The sequence below is a fragment of the Phragmites australis genome, chromosome 8 (genome assembly GCF_958298935.1).
Source record: "Phragmites australis chromosome 8, lpPhrAust1.1, whole genome shotgun sequence".
NCBI classification, from domain to species: Eukaryota; Viridiplantae; Streptophyta; class Magnoliopsida; order Poales; family Poaceae; genus Phragmites; species Phragmites australis.
The window spans coordinates 9,972,137-9,989,986 of NC_084928.1; the positions used below are offsets into that span (position 1 = coordinate 9,972,137).

Genomic DNA, 17,850 nt, shown 5'->3' on the forward strand with positions numbered 1-17,850 from the left:
TCTTTTTCTGTCAAACACGCAAGTTGAAATAATCTAGGAACACTATCATATTCCTTGTAATCAACTATGTCCTGAATTTCACGGTGTAACCCTCCATAAAAGAGTGCCATTGCAGCCTCTTCATCCTCAATAATATCACAACGCAACATACTAATTCGTAGCTCCTGATAATATTCTTCTACGGATCTATCACCTTGGTTTAAGCACTGATATTTCTTACACAATTCACATTTAAAAGAGAGTGGAATAAATTTGTTACGCATAGCAACCTTTAAAGTATTCCATGTAATAGGCGCTAACCCATCGATACAAACTCTATTCCACCAGATGATTGCAAAATCTTTAAATTCACTAGTGGCTTGCCTAACTCTATACACTTCAGGAACCAAATGAGCATTAAACTTCTGTTCGACCATTATCTTCCAATCTAAATATTTTTCAACATCATAAGCACCCGCAAAAGATGGTATAGTAAACTTAACCTTAGCAAATGGATCATCATTAACACGTGGGTTATGTTGCTGAAAATTATTACCTCTCATACCTTGACGGTTGAAGTTCAATCGATTCCATTGTTGTGCATCAAAAGCGTATTGTTCTTGCCTCAAAATTTCATCATCTGCGATGGACTCCTCTTGCTCATGGGTTGCGCCATGAGGATCCACATGCCCATAGTTTGGTGGCTGATTAACCACTCGATCAAAATATGTATTGAGCATGGCAATACTATCATTAAGTCGTTGCAATGTAGTGTTTGTCTCCGCAAGCTTCTTATCAATGCCATCATTAATAGATTGTCGATGATCATTCAACACCATTGTGAATTCTTCCCTCAAAACACACTCTTTCGCATCCGATGTTTCCCTACTATATTTAGTAGCAAACAGAAGATAACAAAAGATATTATCCCTATCAACTACTAGATGGTGGAAAGTTAAGTGGACTCACACACTCTCAAGCGTCTTACCACGCCCTTCCAAGTGTTCTTACCAAATACAGTAGTTGGCACAACCGGTGGCTGGTCGTGATACCTTATCGAGTGCAAGTGAGGTAATTGCAAGGGGAGAAATTGTTCTGATCAAGAGAAGATATAGCTTAGACAGGCAATATTTAGTAGCAAGGAATAGAAATGATCGAAATCAGATTAGCAAAGCTGAATAAAAGTCCACAGTACTCGTCACAGTTGTTGGCCCGAATACGTTCCTAGAACTAGCTCAAGCAAGCCAAAAACTATAACAGACACAAGCACAATGGAATGATATTTTTTTCTTTTTAATTCTCGCTCTCTTTTTTCTATACTCTTTGCTTCTTCTTTTTTGGCACTATTTGCTTCTTGCTTTTTTTCTTTTTCTTTTTTTTTTGCGAATGTGACACAAACTCAAAACTCTTCTACTGTCTTTTCTAATACCAGTGAGGTACGTGGGTCAGAAACTTTTTCGGAGAGTAGGGGTATAAAGGTAATAAAAAGATACTCTCTCTCTCTCTCTAAACTTTGGCTACCTCTATTTCGGCTATGGTGGTCGGACCCCAGAAGATGGGCGAATCCGGCTAGGTGGTCGGATCCGAGAAGATGGATGAATCCGACTAAGTGGTCGGATCCGAGAAGGTGGACGAATCCGACTAGATGGTCGCGGTGACTAGGTGGTCGGACCCGAGTGGGTGGTTGGAGTGACTGATCGGACTTCAAGTGGGTGGTCGGAGTGACTGGTCGGGACCCTAAGCGAGTGGTCGGAGTGACTGGTCGGGACCTTGAGTGGGTGGTCGGAGTGACTGATCGGGACCCCGAGTGAGTGGCTGGATCGACTGGTCGGGACCCCAAGCACGGACACAAACTCGGCTATAGCAGACTAGGGCAAGCCGAGTAACTCGACGATTAAATTAGCAAAGACTCGACGCTAGAAACTAGAACATAGTGACTTGACTAGCAATAAAGACACCGACGATAGACTCAAACTCGACAACACAAAAATTGAAAACAAAACTGCAAAGGGCACAAAGTAGTTTGGACAACGGAAAACTAAGATCTATGGGGCAATTTTCTGGATTCTAGGTAATGGAACTAAATGAAACAAAAGGGATAACTAAGATTACCTAACGCGCAACCGAGGCTCTGATACCACTTGATGCGTGTTTGTCCGATCTTCCGAATGTAATATGATAAGTTGATTTATGGAGTTTCGACATTGATGATCCAAAGGCTTCGACCAGAGAAGATCGAGAACCCTTGCAACCACTACACCACTACTCCGTGGTTATCAACCATGCTAAAACGCGGTTGATCTCGCCAAGAAGGCTTTTCCTGCAAGCAAATTGAGAACACAAGCAAGAACAAGTAGATGCAATCTGAATATTGCTAATTACTAATGAAGCATTTGAGTTGGGGTTCAACAAACCGATAAACGATGAAACTTCTAAAACAGAATAATCTTAGCTAAATCGTCTAAACTATGACGGCTACTGTGTATATATAAGGAGGCATGAGAAGGTCAATCTAGGGTTGTGCAATCGTGGAAAGAGACGTGCACAACCTGGACTCCGACTCCGACACGATTACAAGACCCGACAGGGTCCAAAACGGTGATGCAGCATCTTATTTCTTTGACTCTGACTACACTATATGGAATATTTGGTCGAGCATAGATCCATTGAAAAGGGTTCATCATAAGCTTTCCAGTAAGTACAAGAACGTCTTAATTGGACTCCGTATGCGAAAGTTATGCCCGTTTTATTGACGTGCTATCCTGGGACTCGACCACGATCACGATCACGACTTTGACCACGACCACGACTTCGACCACGATCACGATCACGACTTTGACCACGACCACGACTTCGACCACGATCACGATCACGACTTTGACCACGACCACGACCACGACTAGAGCTCAGCCTCAAGTTAGAGTAGATTTCTTTCAAGGGGTGATGTCCGGGTAAGATTGTAGTACTTCTTCCATATTACTAAGCAATAAAATATTATAAGAATTTAGTAGTAATTCATCTAAGAAAGTATGAACAGCGAGAAACCAGTTCATTAGTGATCTAATTATCGTGCACGTGTTCTTATAATTAGACCTTATATGATTTAAAAAATATTAATAATATTAATTATATCTAAAGTAACCAGAAGTTTATCAACTAGTGTCAGTCCGTCCGCTGGTAACAATATTCTTCCCTTTTCACCAAACTAAGGAGGCGAGCACTTTGTCTATTAACAGTTGGAAATCTGCCCTCTTCAAGCGCCAGGTGTTGAGTGGCAGGCCGAGATACTTGATCGGAAACTCGATCGTTTAGTGGGAAGCTCTGTTAGGATTTCATTTAGGTCTAGGCCCGTACATCTGATCAGGACCACCACCGATTTCTAGAAGCTTGTTTGGAAACCAGTTGAGAATTGCAGCCAGAGCCGAAACTTCACACCTCTTTGGGGAGATGAAGAGGACCACATCATCAACATACAGATCCTATAACTCTCGTGGTGAACCCTCTGAAGCGGGTTAGCATGCTTGCCTCCGTCGCAGGTTCAAGGAGACGAGCATGATGCCTTGATCATGAATGCATGCCAGTGTGACCGGTCATCGATGCTACAAGATTTACCATATCTAGTTACACTGTGTAACTTACACATGCCCTGCCACATTATGCAAGAATCTAACCAATCAGTTACGGACTAACACATGGTTTCGCGTACGTGATGAGCTGCAGAAATCTCGACTCCAGATGCACTGCACCACTCGTCAGCTGGGTCTGGGCACCAGCATCAGCAGCAACACGCAGGCGCCTCTCGATGGAGTCACTGACGGCATGCACGGACCGAGCGCGCCAGCGACCAGGGCACGGAACGCGCCGGCATCGGCGCTGCCGCTGGTCACAACACAACCGCGGCCGCGGCATCCGTCTGGAGTCGGGACCGGACCGTCGCTTCCGCCAACTAAAGACACATCAATGCGTGCATGCATGTGTGGTCCAGGTCAGGGCGGATCTGCGCGCCCAGTCCCTGGCCTCTGGCTCCATGCAGGGTGCAGGCGTGCCCGCCCACTTGTCCTGTCCAAATTGAAGTCCGCTCTGCCCGACGCTGTGACTGACCTGTGACGTGAGAGGCTGAGAGGAGAACGGTCGGGGAAAGTGGCGCAGCCGAGGCCGGCGGAGCTGATGGGAAAAAACAACGCCGGGACGCAGCGTCGCTCTGGTCGCCATGTGAAGTACTGAAGCGTGTGTTTACTCGCCGGACCTTGTCCTGATTGGAGTTCTAATTTGGACGTCTATTTTTTCTTAATAAAAAGCCGTCTAGTTCCTTTAAATTGATCTAGTTTTTGTTTACCAGTCAAGATCAGATGGCCACCTGAGTACTACGAGTGATATGTCAGCTCACTGTATCAGAATTATAGCGTGCATACAGGTGGGATCATGTTTATCAGAATTGTAGCCTGCGAGCGAACGTGAAGGCTAAAGTACGCATCATGGCAATGCAAAATTGTCCAAAGTATGCAGTTCTCGAACATAAAATTGTCAGATCAAGTTATTTAAGCACGCCTGCTAATGATCAGGGTGTGAAAACGAGATCAATATCTCAGACAACGAAAAATGACGGCCGCCGGTGGGCGTTAGGGGACGGGGCGGGGGTTTCCTTTGTCTCTGGATTTAGAAGAACTTTTAGGGGAGGACCTAGCAGAGGACACGGGCGCAAGGTGGAGTGGCAAGGTGGTGGGGCTATCACCGTCATAGGCAGTGAAGGATCACTAGATAGGCCGATGTCGGGACAAGAAAGCTCTAAAACAGAGAGGTTAGCGCGATATGTATGACATGTATGGATTCGGCGACGGGGACACTGCTGGAGACAACCGTAGGCAGGGCCGGTCCTGAGATTTCAGTGGCCCGGGGCGAAACTAAAAGCGATGCCCATTGAACATAAATATTAAAATATTTATATATTAATTACAAAGATAATATTTTGGGCGGAGTCCACGAGCATTTACGATAAGCTTAAACACCTTGGAATGCATCCGTTACGGTAAGCTGAAACAAAATTATCATAAATGCTGAACAAAATTATGAGGGATCAGAGTACATGCACGTATGCTTGTGTTAATGCATGCTAGCTAGGTAGAGATACTCATATGCCTATGTACAACTTGTTGTGTGCAACTCTAGTTACTCATCGGTACATGCAACAGTTAACTTGCAACTATAGTAGCTTTGGAGCTATCTACTTGTAGGTGCTAACACCGCAGTACAAACGCTGGACCCATTGATCGCCAAAGCAAGCGGGGACCTTTCCATATTTCAAACATGCGATCTCAACAAGGGTCAGATCCATTTGAGGTGAAGTAGAAACTATAGAGCAGAAAAACCAGTGACAAAAACTCATATAGCAATGGCTGATGCATGTCCTCGATCGAAGCTGCAGGCATGCGGGACGCCTTGGAGTCGTGGTCCCACGGAACGCAAGAAACTAGACTATCTGTACAGAAGAAAACATGAAACAGACAAACAGCCAAATAGGCTAGGCACACAGGTCACTTGAATTTTTATAGACCGAAGGAACCAGACTACTTACGTCCTACCGTAGAAACTACTAAACCTAGCTGCTACTTTAGACATAGTTCTATCTGTTATCGTACGGACTGTCAGGTATGTATATTATACATAGATACATGAAGAGGGGCCCTTCGGTTTTGGGGGCCCAGGGCGACCGCCCCTCTCGACCCCCCTTCAGGGCCGGCCTTGACCGTAGGTGGGTGAGAGGCGGAGGAGCGAGCTAGGAGTTAGGGGAGGACGGAGGTTGAAGAAGCACAGTATGCACGAGTCGAATACATATTCTATGGTTTTGGTTGGTTGACTGAAAAACAGGGTGTTTTTAGGCATCGGAAGTATCATCACCCCACCCTTATTCAAAAGTAGTGTATTTTCCAGTTTTATAAATTGCTTCACACTTTTATTCGTGTTGAGATTAATAAAAAGTAAATATTATAGATAAAAAATTGAAATACTCGTTTTTGAATAATTTCGAGAACTCTGACCTTTGCTTTAGGAGGCGGGCACCCGTATTCGAGCTCCGCCAAGGATGGTGCTCGACCTCTGTCAACTAGAGCACACGCATCAGAGTACACAACGCGTACGCGACCATGAGTCAGCAACCATCGCCGGCGCCTCACAACTTGGATGTACGACCCTGTAATTTTTTTATTTTTTATATTTTTCAAATCAAAAAATTATACAGTGCTTACGCGACCATGAGTCAACAACCATCGCCAGCACCTCACGACTTGGATGTGCCACCCTGTAATTTTTTTATATATATTTTCAAATAAAAAAATTCAAATATATAAGTTCATTTTAAAAAATTGTAATTCTATCCTTCTATCGCTCGTTGGAATGTCGCTTGAGCCCTCGGATTGGGAGAATCACCCATGGTGAGATCTGTGTCGGATACCACACATCTATCGCCCTTCCGAAGGGTGACGAGTGTCTTGCAAGGGCCCCACTAGAAAAGTTGTCACACTTTCAAAGGGCAATAGCTTTTCCTGTATAAGGGTGCGCAGCCACCCACCTATTGGCGCCCTAGAAAGAGAAAGAAAGGAGAGGAGAGTAGAGAAGAGAAAGAGAGGAGAGGAGGGGAAGGAAAGAGCGATGAAACTCTACCATATTTCTTTTGCGATTGAGGTAATAATTCAAATTTTGGTTTTTTTTTTCTACAAACTTGTTAGGATAGTTATCAGATCTAGTTTGTGATATAGGTTAGTTATCAGATCTAGTTTTAACATCAGATGTAGGATTTAGTTATATTAGAGCAATGTTAGCTGATGTAATTTAGGAATAGCTGTATTTAGATATAGGTTTTTAGAGTAACTGTTAGACTAGGTTTTACTAGGATACTTATATTGTTATTAAATCTAGGTTTTTAGAGCAACTATTAGATCTAGATTTTTAGAGTAACATAGAGTAACATTAGCTGATTGTTTTATTATGTTATGCTGTTATAGATCTAGAATATATAGTTGTTGCAAACCAAAATAATAGTACAGTTTTTTGTTGATCATGGGGAAATATGTCGGATAAGTGATATTTCAATTTTTTTTATAAACTTGTTTGGATAGCCATTATATCTTGTTTGTGATATAGTTTAGGTATCAGATCTAGTTTTGAACATAGATTAGACAGCAGATAAAGAATTTAGTGATATTAGAGTAATATTAGTATATCTAATTTAGGGATAGTTGTACTATTTTTAGACCTAGGTTTTCAGATCAACGTAGAGTAATTGTTAGAACTAAGATTTTTAGGGTTGTAGTGGACCGTGAGCATAATTATCATATGAATTTGCAAGTATGGTTGCCAACCACCTAGAGCTGCTTGGCCCACACATGGATGACAAGCACCACTCTTACCTGACCACTATTAAGGTGGATAAGCTTTCGATATTCCAACCATTGGTTCTGGATGATCTCATGAAGTTAGATGAGTATTGGATCTCCAGGTTTGCAATACATTCCTTTCATATGCTTCTATTTGTTACTTGAGGAAGTCTTATACTTACATTATATTTTGTTTGCAGGTTGCGCACAGTTGGGCTTCTCCCACTCAACAGGATGTGGAGGCAGATGTGAGGCTGGAGCAAATAGAGTCCATGAAGCAATTCAGTTTTGACCGGGCTCTACTTGCAGCGCTTGAGGATAGGTGGGGCCCGGAGACACACATGTTACATCTCATATGTGGGGAAATGACGTCTACACTTAAGAATGTCTCGCTCCTGCTTGGCTCACTCTGTGCAGGCCAAGTGATGGGTGCGAGGGACGTAGGTCCCACTTGGTGCGACGACATCAAGGCATGGTTCAGTGCCATCATCCTGAGAGATGGCATCCCTGCATATATGACATTACCCGAGACCGAGACATACTTATCAGACCGAGATCTAAGAAGAGGTGTCTACTCTAGTTTATGTTATGTTACTTATCAGATGTTCCTTCACGTGCTTAATGTTTTTCATTTACTAACTGACAACCAGATTGCATCAACCTCGTGGCGGGCGATGACAATGTTTCTAGCCACTTGGAGGTCTACTTGCTGTGGCTGTTCGGGTGGATCCTATTCACCGCCATCTACGACAACTTGATCTCCAAGAGTTTGATCCCATACACCATGAAGATAGCCGACGCCAGACTGGAGGAGGTCCCCCAGTACAGATTGGCTTCTGCTTGCTGGCTGTGACCTACAAGTGTCCATGTGATGCCTGCACGAAGTTAGATTCAGGAGCCATCTGCTCCAACTACCCGCTACTTCTCTAATTGTGGTTGTATGAGTGATTCACCATTAGCCGACCGGTAGTATACCACACCCCTGTGACATTGTACCGGGCGGTGAGTGTGGACCCTCCATGGGTTCATTATGGTGCCAACAATATTTAAGATCTCTTAAGATCTCGCGTTTTCCTTACGTTGATTCCATTAATTTGGTTGTCTAACGATTCTTCTCTAAGTAGCCGACATGGGCCCGTGCCCAGATGCACAGGGCGTACCCAGACTTCACAGCCCAGTTTGATGACCTCTTGGTTGGCGACGTGAGGTGGACATCATACTCCTACTAGGACGTACTCATACATGCTCCTTTGGAATGTTTTCATTGTGCACGCAGGACATGGACTATTGGATAACAAGGAAGGCCATCGTATTCGACATCTTCATTGAGGATTACATGCCGCATCAGGTGATGCGTTAGTTTGGTTGGTACCAACAGTTCACCTTACCCCCCCCCCTCCCCCTCTAGATCGTGTTTGCTAACATACACAAGTAAAAATTTTTATTCATTGTTTTCAATCTTCATTAACGCACCATATCTCGTGTAATAACTCGTTTTGCAGGATGTCGTGGAAGAGTATGTCGGCAACTACCCTGTGTGCACCACATATTCAGCCGTGGATAGAGCGTTGTGATGAAGTGCTGGAGGACGTCGTTGACGAGGACCAACCACACTCTAACGAGACATTCATGAAGTACCTAGCCTGGTTTCTATCTCAGATGTGGACCCAAGTCACATACACACCATCCAAGGTGCCGACTCACACAGCGCACATGCTGGACACGTACCTGGTGCACAAGGACCAGGCACGATGTTGGCGGTACATTTCTTCGATACCAACAATTGTTGTACACTAAATTTAACTTACAAAGCACTTATGTCAACCTAGGTAACATTTGTTCGCGTAGGGACCTTGTGCAGCAGATAGAGGTGGAGGTTGGCACTAATATCCAGCAGCTAGACTATGGGATAGATGTCACTACCTCCGACATGCGTGGGGTGTTCCATAGGATCTACGAGAAGACGTAGAAGATCACGAACATGTTCACTTGTAGGTCCACTTCGGACATTGCTCATCAACCCCCCCCCCCTCACCCCACTGCTCGGCCGGCTCAGACACCGCATGTTTGGCATCCTCACCCCTCAACGACGCTCACGGCTTGGTCTCACCTGCCTCTACGTTCAACGTGCACTAAGCACCACATCAGCAGCTTCTTCAGGCCCTCTTACACTAGTGTCCGTGCGCACTACGGTGGTAGCTCCTCTAAGCCATCTTACACAGATGTCGATGCGTCCTCATCTCGCGTCCTCCTAGACTGCCAGGTACCTCTATCAAGAATACATTATATACTTCATAAATTTCGCATTCCCAATTGGTGCTAACATGTTTTGTTCCGTAAACCACATGCAACGCTTGATGATTTTGATGACATACATGCGATGACAGAGTACCAGAGCAGGTCATTAGGGAGGGCACCACACACCACATGGCTTACTTTGACACCTTCCTTGGCCCAAGTCATATGCATGACGAGATCGGCCCTCCCAGTTAGGTGGTGTACCTCCCATGGGCATGCAACTAACCTAGGAAAAGTACGTGACACCAGCTCCTAGTGGCCAGCCTTTGTGGACAGCTGCCCCATCAGACCCGCTCATGTATTCAACGAACCACGTTAGAGCACTATATCGTAGGGCATGGAGACCATATGAGCATAGGAGATCGTCTCAAAGCGGGGACACATTTAGGGTATATAGAGTACTTTAGTGACTATATTGTTTCTATCAGATATTGTGCATATCTTATTCTATTATATTAGTATCCTACATCTAGTTTATTTTTCTAGCTTCTGTCCTCTGTCAGCATTTTGATTATTCAATATTTGATTGGAATGGATTGAATATTTGATTACTCGATATTCGACTCAAATGGATTCAAAAAAATCTAAAAAAATAAAATTTTCTATTTCATAATCATTTTTAATTTCATTTAAAAATTAAATAAGTGCAGCTACCTATTGCCAGTTCAACTGGGACATATACCTGTTGGCCATTGAACGGGCGACGAGTACCGAAGCATGTCTACAATGGCGGACCACATCCACTTATCGTTGATTTACAATTTCTAAATGAACGTATATTTGTAATTTTTGGATTTAAAAATATAAAATATAAAATTTCGTGACCATGCGCGTGCCGCCCGTGCCCGTGCCCGTGCCCGTGCCTAGCCATCAAACCCGATTTCTTTTACGTCTCTAATATAGCTATAGTATCTGTTCATAAAACGATGGCCGGCGCCAGCTGCCTGCCATCACATCCAGAGGAATTGAATAGCTGTCCGCCCGCCCGCGCACCACGGATGCCAGGGCCCAGCTGCGCAGCTCTCCGAGTCACGAAACCTGTTGGCAAAGAGGCCCAGCTTCCTCCGCAGGTCACATTGCTCCCGCTTCGGCCCATATCCTCCATCTCGGCTGAAGCCGCCGCTCACGGCCCAACGCTCGCCTCGCCTCCGCTCCAACGCCGCCGAAGCCCTAACGCGCGGCTCAACTCCCAGGCCGCCCCGCCCTCTCCTCTCCTCTCCTCCCCACTCCACACCAAGCACTCCGCCGCACGCAGGACGGCCGGACGCGCGGACTTCCCCACCCCGCAGCTCTCACGCCGCTGCAGCCGTCCGGTTCGTCCCCATCCAGTTCGCCCGATGACGAGGAGCAACGGCGCGAGCGGCGGCGGCGGCGGGCAGCAGCAGCAGGCGTCGGCGCCGGGGAAGCTCCCCCGGAAGCGCTTCTACCGGGCGCGCGCGCACAGCAACCCGCTCAGCGACTCGCACTTCCCGGTCCCGGTATCGCCCGACGAGGTCGACCTCTCACAGCACTACCCACGGTACTTCCCAGCGGACATAGATGGCGGCGAGGAGGAGGCGGCGGCGGCGCCAAGACGGATCCACTTTGCGGACGTGGGGTGCGGGTTCGGTGGGTTGCTCGTCGGGCTCTCGCCCCTCTTCCCGGATACGCTCATGATCGGCATGGAGCTGAGGGACAAGGTGATTCTGAATTTGTTTTTTCCCTTGATTTTTTTTACTGCATAGTTGTTGTTCCAATCTTGATAGGTAGTATTAGATAAAGAAATGCAATTGGCATGATTTACAGTTAACAACACAAGCTTAAAGCAGAAAGAACTTCTACCACATGCTAACTTAAAGATCATGTACATAATTTGTAGAAATCACTTCTCTCGTCCCTTGTATAATGCATACCGTGCAACATTGTGAATGTTTAGTAGACCTATTATTGCAATAGATTCCAGTGAGTTCTTTTATACTAAATTAGGATTCTGCTTCACATACTCCTTTTTTACAAAAAGCAAAGATATTGCTTCAGCTTCATAGACCATGTGTAATTGAATTTGTGCTATTATGTCGAACTTGGATTGAGAATCTCCCTGAGATCTACTGGCTAGTGAGGACATAAGCTAGCTAGCGAACCAGGGTTTGATTCTCACCCAGCTGTAAAAGCAAACCTAAAGGGACGTCTGTCTCCCTAGTAGAGTTTTTTCTTTGAAAAAAAAAATGTTGAACTTGGATTTCTACTTAGGGATGCAATTTTTTTTTCAAGAAAAATCTTTCACTCAAATAGCCTTGTCAAGAATTCAGGTGGCAATATCTGAATTCATTGTTTTGCTTGTCATTTATTCTGGTACAGGTAACTGAGTATGTCAAAGAAAGGATCTTAGCTTTAAGAGCATCAAACCCAGGACAGTATGACAACGTATCTGTTGTGCGCACCAATTCGATGAAATACATTCCAAACTACTTTAGGAAGGCTCAGCTCACAAAGATGTTCTTCTTGTTCCCTGATCCCCACTTCAAGGAGAAGAACCGCCGACGGAGGGTTATTAGTATGCAGTTGCTCGATGAGTATGCTTATGTGATGGAAGTGGGGGGAATCATATATACTATCACTGATGTAGAGGAACTTGGAGAATGGATGCAGTTATGTCTGGAGAAACACCCACTATTTGAAGCTATTCCGGATGAAGAGATAAAAGCGGATCCAGTGGTCAAGTTACTGTCTACCGCCACTGAAGAAGGCCAGAAGGTCGCCAGAAATGGAGGGCAAACTTTCCAGGCTATATTCAGGCGCATCTCCTTGCAAGAAGAATAGATTACTTCGGAGGTCGTTAGCTCCTAGTGCACTTCGCTAGATCGCGTTACATGTATTTGTGTCATTTCTATACATTTGCGTAGCAGAATTTTTGCTGGTGAAAAAATGTATGGAGTACTAGTTTCCATTGCTCTGCAGAGTCAACTCTTTGGCTCTACATTGCAAGACCACAGAGTATCTGAACTCCCTTGAGTCAAATATTTTTCTCAAATTGCCTTGGTACCAGATGCATTTCTCTGATGTGTATGCAATTGTCTAATTACCAGAGAAAATTGTTTATGTTGTCGCATTCGCCCGTAAAAGGTCATTTGTTTTAGTACAAGATGACTAATTATAGTATGATATCTCATACAAATGAAATTGGCTTTGTTGTGAGCTCCAGCTCCTTTTTTGACATAAAATGGAAGACACTAGACAGCTTTATTACACATTGACAGTGTGTGGTAACTCAACTTGTCTTGGAATGTAGTTAATTCGACTACAATCTGCGGCCAGACTGGGTTACAGTGAGATCACTTAACTGAGCTAAACTATTTGGCATAACAACTTTGGATGCACACAGCTGAACACTAACAGGTACAACTTCAGATATCGCCTTTGGCACAAGTCATATCGAAACAAACAGCTAAAACAACTCGAATATCACAGGCAAATTGATTTCGTGTATGCCCATTGCTTATCTCAATTCATGAGGACCAGACTACAAAGCATGTGCAGTTTCAATAGAACATCTGCAGATCAACCTGTCAGGTCACCTGGAGTTTGCGGGCAAGATCATCTGAAACTGATAATTTATTTCTTGTGCTTTTAGCTATATATGGTGTCTTCTACATAAGTTGTTCATGAATCAGGGTTAGCCGGTTAGAACTATGAAATTGTGTTCTGAAAATGAAAGGAACAACCAATCCCGGAACAATTGGAAGACTCATCCATGGCCACGGCTGCTAACATTTGCTCCTTGTCTCAAATATGTGGCAGAGTAAAATAAAAAATCTCTATTTGCTGGGATAAGTTTGACAAGCTATGCCAGATCATATGATTTGAAGTCCCGTCCAAAACATAAGCTTAGATCCAATGGAGTCCTTACATCCTGTAAAGTGTGCATAGAAAACCCCAGACAATTTCAGGGAGTTCAGACATCAATTTTGGTTCTTAAGTAACATAAAAGGAAAAAGGCATTTATCCATGTAGCTAGAAGAGCAAGTATGCATCGAGAGGAATAGTCGTATAAACACCCAAAAGATCAAGTAGTTGTGTAACATGTTTCGTGAAGCAAAATATAAAGACATGAAAATGTAGTCAAAATAGAAGCTCAGCAGTGATAATAGGTAAAAGAAAATTTGGAATTATACTGTGGATCAACAAACACATTAAACCGCAGAGGCATACACCTTGGTTCTTCTTGTCCTATCAGCACCATTGACAAGCAAGACCTTTGCTATGTCTCTATTCCTACTTTGTATGGCTAAATGTAACGGTGTCCATCCATCCTGCATGAAAGGAAAATATTGTAAAAGAAAAATCACACGTCCCTGAAAAGGTTAAGATGATAAGAAAAGTGTACCCAATTATCTTACACTATCAGCAACATTGACATCAACCTTGTACTTAATCAGTAACTTCACGGTCTGCAGGGCACCAGCTTGAGCAGCATAATGTAAGGGTGTGGCTCCATCCTGCCAATCGGCAGACTTAATTCAAGGGCCAACATAAAGGAAAATCTCAGAATTAGAATGACAATTGCATTCTTGCTCCTGAGGGACCAAACCAATGTGACAGCAGTTAATGTTGCTTCAAAAAGTTTTCCAAATTCAAACTGACCTTCACTCTTGTGAAATTATGGAACAAACAATTCACAAGAAGAGATCATGCCAGTTACCGACTTACCCTATCTTGGACATGGGGAATTGCACCTTTTCTCAGGAGATGATTAATGACGAATTCGTAGCTATGAAGTGGATGCCATTTGGGCTGCACCAAAAAATGCCACTTCAGGAGTTAGAGCCATCATCCATTATACCAGAGAAGTAGTTAAATCAATAGCAGAGCCGGCTCTGAGGGGGGTCGAGTGGGCGGCCGCCCTGGGCCCTAAAATCAAGGGGCCTCTCCCTATGTACCTATATATAGTGTACATGCCTAGCAGTCCGCACGACAACAGATAGAACTAGATCTAAAGTAGCAGCTAAGCCTAGCAGTCTGCACGGTAGGGTGTAGGTGGCCTGGTTCCTCTTGTCCATAAAAAATCAAGTGATCTGCCTGCTTGCCTAGCCTATTTGGTTGTTCGCCTGTTTCATGTTTTCTTCTATCTAGACAGTCCAATTTCCTGCATTCCGCGGCACCTGCGAGCAGATAGCTCTAAAGCCATACTATGGCTGCAAGCTACCTACTGCATGTACCGGTAAATAACTAGAGCTGCACGTAACAAGTTGTACATAGGCATGCAGATGCAGCTGATCGAGTGAATATCTCTACCTAGCTAGCATGCATTAATGCAAGCATACGTACGTGTATTCTGATCCCTCACAATTTTGTTCATTTACAATAATTTTATTCCCGCAAGCATTTACAATAAGCTGGAATAATCTGGAATACATCCGATCCGTAACGGACGCATTCCAGGTTGTTCCAGTTTATCGTAAATACTCGCGGACTTTACCTACAATATTGACTTTGCGGTTGATATATAAATATTTTGATGTTTATGTTCAATGAGGCCCCGTTTTTAGTTTTGCTCTGGCCCACTAAAATCTCAGGGCCGGCCTGATCAACAGTTCACAGCCATTTCAAGTCTGGCATGTTTGGATTATTCGATTGCAGTAATAATGCAGGAAATGATCATACACAAAAAATGGTTTCTCAATTCTAAGGCAGTGAGAGAAACTTAACTGATGAAGTTTTTGTGACATCAGGGGTCTCGCTTTGGTCCAAGATAGCCTTTTCTTCTGGCATTAAGAGGAGCTCAATTTCTAGACAAATATAAATAGTGACAGAAGTCTAGAACCGGAAGCAGTAAAACGAGATACTGAAATGCGAACTGCGAAGCATAAACTGCGCGATAATTTCTCACAGAAATCAATTGCACATTGTAGGCTGCATACATTCCCCACTACGACAGGAGAAACCAACAGTGCGCGAAATGGAAGAACAGAGAGCTAAGAGTGTATCAAGAAACGGAAGAGGAGCAAATTTGCCTTGGCAAATCCACCTATACATACCTCTCCAGAGTTCCTGTTCTTGCTGCCGCGCCGCCTCGAGCCTGGAAAACGACGAGGGGGAGGGGAAACGCGAGCTTCTCCTTCGCTCGGCTGCTTCCTCGCCGTCGTCCTCGTAGTCGCTCCCGGAGCCATCGTCCGGCTCCTCCCAGAAGACGTCAGAAGAGACGGCGCGCGGTAGGGCCCGGAGGCCAGCAGACAGCCGCGGCGGAAGTGGAGGCGGGAGGTAGAGAGGCGGCCGAGGGTGGGGAGTGACGACGCGGAGGAGAGGAGCTAAGGAGGCGGCGGCGACGACGGGAGTGGTGGCCGAGGACGCCGTGGCTGCGCATGGGAACATCGCTCGGCTCTTGTCCGGTGCCTGTTCGTGCTCGTCTTCGCAGGCTTCGCTCACCGCCGGCTCCGGGCTCGGATTATACGCGAGGAACTGCAGCCTTTGGATTAGGACTCTACGGTTCGGATGATCGAATCAAACCCCAGCCCAAAACGAAGGGGAATTTTTTTTGTTTTTTTTAAAAAGAAGACAAGGCAAATATTTTTATCTTTCATTTAAAAAGCAGATTACAATAGCGAGTACCTCTTAATCGAAGACATCACCTTAAAAAAAAAAGTAGAACATGAATAGGGTTCGAGTTCTAAACTCAATAGGAGTATTTGCATATGTATATGTGAAATGTTCAGTGGTTAAAGAGTATGTATGTAAGACACACCTATATAGGTGTGTAAGTACATGTGTACATCTAATTTATTTTATAAAGCTTTAAAAGTGAGATACACATAAGAAACATTGTCTTTTTCTTTTGAAGAATCAAATTCCATTAAATTCATGATTCAGCGATATCACTGGCCACCAAATCATGAATATGGAATGATGCAGTATGCGACATAAGCCTACTTCCTCGTGTAGCCATAACGTGTGTTGCTTTATTACATTACCTACAAACATAACCATCGAGAAGCTAATACTCACTTGGTTCAGATATAATAGATATATTTTTTTAACTTGGTTTTCGAAGTTAGATTTTAACTAAGGTTTTCTTATAAAATATATTATTTATATTTACAAAACCTATAGGGTATAAAATTATTTTGAATTGTGAATCTAGTTATATAATTTTTATACATTGGATATTTTTATAATTTTATTCAATATTAATTAAAGTATACAAAATTTAATTTTTTAAAATAATATATATATATATATATTATTTCTAAACTATAGAGTAAAAATTAGACTTAAAAGGTGTTCAACTCCCAAACCAAACCACCAATCAACGACAGCTCAAAAACCGACAGTTCCAGTGCCTTCTTAACCAATAAAGCATCAGTTTCTAACACAATGTGTCCAATATATACCACATGATATTTTTTTTGTTTACTCCTTGCATGGATGCAAATATGCAATCTGCTCCGCTCATCCTAGCACCGAATTCAGCTTCCCCACACCTAGGGTTTTCCAAAGGTAGATGCAATCTACTCCGCGTACATGGGATATATCTAGCATCGAATCTGAAGCTCTGATTTTGAGATTGGGCTTCGGAGTAGTTTCAGGCTTGAGGTGGATGAACTCGTGTGAAAACTTCACCGACAACGAGGGTGAAGGGGATGAGCTCGATGAAGCCTTCGAGGAGATCCGATTAAAGGAGGAAATTCTTAGATATAAGCCTACATGGCTTCATCCAAGATTCGAATTGGTCGCTCGCAATACGAGAGATCCAGTTGCAATTCTTGATTTGCAACTTCAATGACTTCAGTTGGAACACGAAAGTATTTCTTTAGTTGTGAGACATGGAACACGTTGTGAACAGCGGAGAGGGATGAAGGTAAGTCCAATTTGTAGGACACCTCTCCACACCGAGCAATGATTTGGAAAGGCTCTACATAGCGAGGCGCTAACTTCCCTCGGACTTGAAAGCGTCGAACCCCTTTGAGGTGTGATACCTTGAGATATACAAAGTCTCTAATATCAAACACAAGTTCTCAATGACGGCAGTCCGCATAGCTCTTCTGTCGGGACTATGCTGTGAGGAGACACATACGAATAGTTCGAACATGCTCTTCTGTCTCTTTGACCAAATTCGGGTCTAGAAAAGCTCTTTCACCGGATTCAGACCCATTTCAACGGTGTTCAGTAGCTTTGGCTATAGAGAACTTCAAACGGTGACATTTCAATGCTTGACTGATAACTATTGTTG

General features: G+C 43.9%; 2 protein-coding genes across 3 annotated transcripts; one reads left to right on the forward strand and one right to left on the reverse strand.

Moving 5' to 3' along the window:
* Nucleotides 1-10,805: 10,805 nt before the first annotated feature.
* LOC133926579 (tRNA (guanine-N(7)-)-methyltransferase) lies at nt 10,806-12,671 on the forward strand. The gene is made up of 2 exons (XM_062372586.1): nt 10,806-11,326; nt 11,985-12,671. The coding sequence occupies exons 1-2, from the start codon at nt 10,985-10,987 to the stop codon at nt 12,444-12,446; spliced, it is 804 nt and encodes a 267-aa protein (XP_062228570.1). The 5' UTR covers nt 10,806-10,984; the 3' UTR covers nt 12,447-12,671.
* Nucleotides 12,672-13,136: 465 nt separating this feature from the next.
* LOC133925836 (ankyrin repeat domain-containing protein EMB506, chloroplastic-like) lies at nt 13,137-16,040 on the reverse strand. 2 transcript variants are annotated; one of them, XM_062371586.1, is made up of 6 exons: nt 15,662-16,040; nt 15,333-15,388; nt 14,334-14,417; nt 14,048-14,122; nt 13,838-13,936; nt 13,137-13,536 (listed from the first exon to the last, which is right to left on the reverse strand). In XM_062371586.1, the coding sequence occupies exons 1-6, from the start codon at nt 15,993-15,995 to the stop codon at nt 13,468-13,470; spliced, it is 717 nt and encodes a 238-aa protein (XP_062227570.1). In that variant the 5' UTR covers nt 15,996-16,040; the 3' UTR covers nt 13,137-13,467. The 2 variants fall into 2 exon arrangements, with proteins under 2 accessions (XP_062227570.1, XP_062227569.1); XM_062371585.1 differs by having other exon boundaries at nt 14,024-14,122.
* Between the last annotated feature and the right edge of the window lie 1,810 nt (nt 16,041-17,850).

Bases quoted from the DNA above. Each gene is read 5' to 3' on its own strand.
- LOC133925836 (XM_062371585.1), bottom strand. From the start codon at position 15,995: ATGTTCCCATGCGCAGCCACGGCGTCCTCGGCCACCACTCCCGTCGTC. The intron at 15,389-15,661 runs GTATGTATAGGT...TCTTAATGCCAG, and splicing joins AGAACAGGAACTCTGGAGAG to AAGAAAAGGCTATCTTGGAC. The intron at 13,537-13,837 runs GTGTATGCCTCT...CACACTTTACAG, and splicing joins ATAGGACAAGAAGAACCAAG to GATGTAAGGACTCCATTGGA.
- LOC133926579 (XM_062372586.1), top strand. From the start codon at position 10,985: ATGACGAGGAGCAACGGCGCGAGCGGCGGCGGCGGCGGGCAGCAGCAG. The intron at 11,327-11,984 runs GTGATTCTGAAT...ATTCTGGTACAG, and splicing joins GCATGGAGCTGAGGGACAAG to GTAACTGAGTATGTCAAAGA.